Source organism: Micropterus dolomieu, linkage group LG02 (assembly GCF_021292245.1).
Source record: "Micropterus dolomieu isolate WLL.071019.BEF.003 ecotype Adirondacks linkage group LG02, ASM2129224v1, whole genome shotgun sequence".
In the NCBI taxonomy this organism is placed as follows: domain Eukaryota; kingdom Metazoa; phylum Chordata; class Actinopteri; order Centrarchiformes; family Centrarchidae; genus Micropterus; species Micropterus dolomieu.
The window spans coordinates 1,390,395-1,395,959 of NC_060151.1; the positions used below are offsets into that span (position 1 = coordinate 1,390,395).

General features: G+C 42.0%; 1 protein-coding gene across 1 annotated transcript in view; it reads left to right on the forward strand.

The window, feature by feature from the left end:
- The window catches only part of LOC123983707 (fructose-bisphosphate aldolase A-like), a 13,555-nt gene that overhangs the window by 6,879 nt on the left and 1,111 nt on the right, over window positions 1–5,565 (forward strand). The window contains exons 6-7 of the mRNA XM_046069998.1: window positions 3,342–3,516; window positions 3,599–3,798. Coding sequence (XP_045925954.1) covers window positions 3,342–3,516; window positions 3,599–3,798 — 375 coding nt within the window. The remainder of the gene's footprint in view (window positions 1–3,341; window positions 3,517–3,598; window positions 3,799–5,565) is intronic.

The following is a 5,565-nucleotide window of genomic DNA, read 5'->3' on the forward strand; positions in this document are numbered from 1 at the left end:
CCCTGGTTCCCCGAGAAGGGGAACGAGAGACTGCGTCGGTCCGCCGCACCTCTCTCCCCGCCTGAAGCGCCTGCTTCATAGTTTAAGCTAATGATGAGTGTGTACAGGTGTGCTTTATACTCCTCCGGTTATTCCGTCACACCTTACCGTTCTAGCAACAGGCCAATAGGATTGGAGTGATTTCATTCACGTTCAGACCTGCTTCGCCTAGAGGCGTTCCCATAGTGTCGTAACCGACGCAGTCTCTCGTTCCCCTTCTCGGGGAACCAGGGTTACATACGTAACCCGAGACGTTTCTCCCGTCAGTCTGATATCAGTCTCATTCTGCACTCTTGTAGTTCAGATTTTAAAGAAGAATCTGCATGTTTTTTGACTCAATCATCTACTTTGTCACCACCTCCACAGTATTATTAATTAAGATCTCCTCCTAAAAATCACAAAGGCGGCAGGGCTCGCTGTATGTGAACGTAATGCTGTTGTGTTCAGAATGACGTAATTTCAGCTGCAACCGCAGTGGAACAAGTCAGGATGAGTGCAGATGTGGTGTGTAGTCCGCGTATACAGGGTAACCTCGAGTGAACCTTGAAGATAACCTGCTCAGAGCAGTTCAGAGATGCAGCGTAAATTGCCGTGGCAACAGACCTTGGGTAACACCTATCTACCTCTCATAGTACAGGTTAATCTGGAAGTTACACCCGACGTCACAAAGTTACTCCTGGAGTTACCTGGATAAGCCAGTTACCTCACTTTGTAGTACAGGCCACTGGTGTTGCTGCCAAACAGGAAGTAAAGCCCTTTTTCTGCAGCAGATGGTGTATATGTGAACTGTAGGATCAGAACCCCATCTGTGTAAACCGAGCCCATCAACAGTGTCCTTTTTGTGTCCACACTGACAGGAAAAGCAAAGCCTTTAAGGAGGGTGCTTTGTTGGGAATCTGTGAGGACAGAGTCCAGGGTTTTTTTTGTGAAAGTGAGTCTTTCCCGGTGTGTTTGAGAGAGTTAGTTCTGTTTCTATTAGGGATGGGTGTTGCTACTTGATACCTTTAAGGTATCGACCAAAATAGCCCAGTATCGAGTACTATCGAAACGTCTAGTCAAACCAGTGAACTGCATTCAATACTTTTTGTCAGCAGATCAGGGAAAAAAGGACTATTTGTATGGTTTTGCTTGCAGCCAAACACACAAGCAACACACCAAAAGAAAGAGAAGAGCACGCCTCTTTTATCCTTATGTGCCTGCACGTGCAAGTCCAAGCGTGATTTTAACAGCCGCTCACCTTCGGCTGCCGCTCAGGCATGTTCATCACTGTTGCAAGTTTATCACCACAAGCTTGTCTTTCCAGTTGTTTCATCTTCTGCTATCATTTAACATTTCTCTGTACAGTTTTATTTGCAATTCACATCACTTGTCACCGATCCCATCATATCAATTAAACACTTTTGTGGCCGATTTTCCTCATGGAGCCTCCGGCTGCTTATATCAGATGTGGTCAGTGTGGTTGGCTGCAGCCTTTCTTTCCCTCTGTTTGCTTCTTTAGACTCTTGACTTGTTTTCTACTTGTTTTTGTTGTCTTTTTGGAGGTTTGTGACTCACCACTAAAGGAAAAAGCACTCACAGAGATCTTTCAATTCAGTTCAAGATTTATTGACCTGTTGTTTACTTTCAACAAACGTATTGAAACTTTAACTTCAGTTTGTTTTCCACAACTCACAGTGGTCACTACACTATTTCACTCCTCCTCCCTCATATAGCTACAAAAACACCTGCAAAGCTGTAAGCCTCTGAAAATACCACTAGAGAGGATAACCTAATTACGATAAGGACCGATTTGATACTATTCCCTATTTATAACAGTAACAGTTATTTCAACCAATAAGAAGAAAAGAAAATATATCACTGCTGATCTATATCAACAATAAAAGTAATGATACCAATCAACTACTATGGCTTCAACAGGTGGCATTTTACGCAAGGTTTCAAATATAGTACTTGATAATGGGGATGGGGGTGTAGGAGACCCAGGTTCAACTCCCCACTGTGACCCATCCACCACGTGTCCCTGAGCAAGAAACTTAACCTCTAGTTGCTCCAGAGGCGTGCGACCCCTGATATAAATAGCATATGTAAGTCGCTTTGGATAAAAGCGTCATGTAAATGTAGTACTCAATTGGTGGCATCATTTTAAGGGTTCTGGTTTTGCTACTGGTATCGTACAATTTTAAATGATACCCAGCCCTAGTTACTGTAGTCAGCCATTAAGTGTGTAGATGAGCTTTGGCTGCAGTATAATAGTTAGTGAAAGGCTGTGTGTTGTGTTTGCTGCCACAGAAGTCCCTGTTTATAAGTAAACATTACTATGGTGTGCATAGTAGCAGTTTGTGTGCTTGTTGCTGTGTGTTTGTTATTGTATGGTCTTGGAGTTTTGTTGTGTTTGAGGTATTCATGTTCTGCAGAACAGGAACCTGCTGAAAATCAGTTCTATACTGAGTCAGGGCCGATTGCTCTTAATCTTTTCCTGTTTAAATGAATAAATAAATAAATAAAAAGAGCTGGCCCAGACTGAGGAAAGCTAGCTAGTTAGCAGTAGAGTAATCAGAGTGATCAATCAATCAATTTATTATGTGTCCCAAGTGGGCAATTTGGGCAGCAGCAGGCATCTAAAGACACACAACAAAATAGATATATTGCAGTGCAGATAAAATAAATCCCCTGGAGACAAAACACCTCAGATAAGATACATTACACCTCAATATATTTTAAATTGTATACCATTGTAAACATATTTGCCTCAAACTCTATTGTTGTCGTTATCATCATCATCATCATCATCATCATCATCATCATCAACAAAACCCCTCTGGTAACACAGATCCCGAGTCTTGCTATGTCTGGTTGGGCATGTAACTTTCTGGTGGAAGTGTCTCAGTGGTGCTGCCAGTGGACAGTGATTCATATCACCAAGAATGCTATTAGGGGTGTCAGGAGATTGTTGGCAGCCTCTGTGTTAACTTGGTGGGTAAGTTCACAGAGCTTTCCTCTGACAATGACGGATTTATCAATCAGATGATTGATCATGTTTTCTCTTGTGACGCTGCGTTTTCACCAGAAATAAAATGGCTTTTATGTTATGGGAAATCACAGGAAGTCCTCTCTCCCAGTAGTGCTAGCTTCACAGCAGAGTGTTCAGGTCCAGTCAAAACAAGTAGAAGAAGGGAGGTGCTGGAAGTCAAAGACGTCCTAATTAAGTTTACTTTCTGCTTCTCCAACAGTTGTTTGATAAATTGCTATTAAACACATTCAGAGAGAATCTGATTTGTTCATTTGTGTGTCCGCTCTCTCAGGTGTTGGCAGCTGTCTACAAGGCTCTGTCTGATCACCACATCTATCTGGAGGGCACGCTGCTCAAACCCAACATGGTGACCGCCGGACACTCCTGCCCTAAAAAGTACAGCTCTCAGGAGATTGCCATGGCAACTGTCACCGCCCTGCGCCGCACTGTTCCCCCTGCTGTGCCAGGTGAGGTGGACATATAGGTATTTGCATAACAAGTGTACACCATTTCCCCCTGGCCTTCCTCCTGAGCATTCTCCTTCTTCAGGTGTGACCTTCCTGTCGGGTGGTCAGAGTGAGGAGGAGGCCTCCATCAACCTGAATGCCATCAACCAGTGTCCCCTGCACCGTCCCTGGGCCCTCACCTTCTCCTACGGCCGGGCCCTGCAGGCATCAGCACTGAAGGCCTGGGGAGGCAAGAAGGAGAACGGCAAGGCCTGCCAGGAGGCTTACGTCAAGAGAGCCCTGGTAAGCAGAGAGGAGGGGAGACAGGCAGAGTCCTGACGGGGGAAGGGGAAAGATTCACAGCTCTATCTGATCTCTTGTGGTGGAAGAACTATTCACATCCTTACCTTCTAACTAAAATAAAAGTACTAATTTATTATGCATTTACTTGTAATTTTATACCACTTTCTAATATGCAGCTTTCTTTGTGTGCTGTTTATAAGTGGTAACTAAAAGTGAATAAATAATGTGTTAATGCTTTACAGATAGTAATAAGCTATTAGTAAGACGTGAGGGACTTGTTTTCTGATGTGCTTCATCAGGATGATTGAATAAAATATTGATTTATTGATTAGACGTATTTTGGATATTTATTTAGGATAAACTGGTATGTTAATCGAGTAATAGGCAACTTTTTTTCTTTAGAAGACACAAAATTTGTCGTTAGATTAATCGACTTGAAAAATAATTGTCATGTACAGCCCTAGTCAGTTTAGACCCACACACCACTGACATCCACAAACTGCTCCCCACCTTCTAGTACTGCTTTACAAAAGCACAGTTCAGTCCATACAATTCTAGTGCTTCCTGTTTTCTCACCTGTACAAATGTCTGTATGTTGTATGTAGTTGTGTGTAAATGTGTGTTTGTTCTGGAGGCACACATACTGAACACTCTGTGAATTTCAATAAAAGCTGTCTATCTAGCTGACAGATAAATAGAGTTTAATAACTATATAAAATATAAAATATCAATTAGTACCAGATTATTACCAGAAAATTGCACTTTTACATGAGTGGATGCACTAAAGTATCACTTAGTGTCACTTTGTGTTGTTGTGAATGAAAGAGGGGTTTTGTCTGACTTCATCCTGTGGGAGTCTGTACATAAGTACATATTTATAGTTACAATTTTGCTCATAACCTTTCACCCACCCCCATTTATTTTTCCTTGTAAAATTCTAAGTATTAATTTCTTATCTATTTTACTGTGGGTTTAATTATTTTTAGTTTTTATTCATATTCTTACTTTAAGTTGCATAATATGGTGTATGTACTGTATGCATGTATAAGAGTATGTGTGTTTGTGTGTATATTTGTGTTATTACAACTGCTACATCAGTGATATAACATATCATTAACACAAACAGACTTTACCTTGAACTTGTTGAGGAAGGAAGATCAGTTGTAACCTAATCGGGTCATAAAAATGGCGATGTTTTACAAATAATCAAAAATACAAACCCTTTTTTGCATTGTGGGTGGTGATAAGGCACTGATACCCCTAGTTGCTCCAGAGGCGTGCGACCTCTGACATACACTGCTCAAAAAAAATAAAGGGAACACTAAAATAACACATCCTAGATCTGAATGAATGAAATAATCTCATTAAATACTCCTTTCTTTACATAGTTGAATGTGCTGACAACAAAATCACACAAAAATTATCAATGGAAATCAAATTTATCAACCCATGGAGGTCTGGATTTGGAGTCACACTCAAAATCAAAGTGGAAAACCACACTACAGGCCGATCCAACCTTGTGTAATGTCCTTAAAACAAGTCAAAATGAGGCTCAGTAGTGTGTGTGGCCTCCACGTGCCTGTATGACCTCCCTACAACGCCTGGGCATGCTCCTGATGAGGTGGCGGATGGTCTCCTGAGGGATCTCCTCCCAGACCTGGACTAAAGCATCCGCCAACTCCTGGACAGTCTGTGGTGCAACGTGGCGTTGGTGGATGGAGCGAGACATGATGTCCCAGATGTGCTCAATTGGATTCAGGTCTGGGG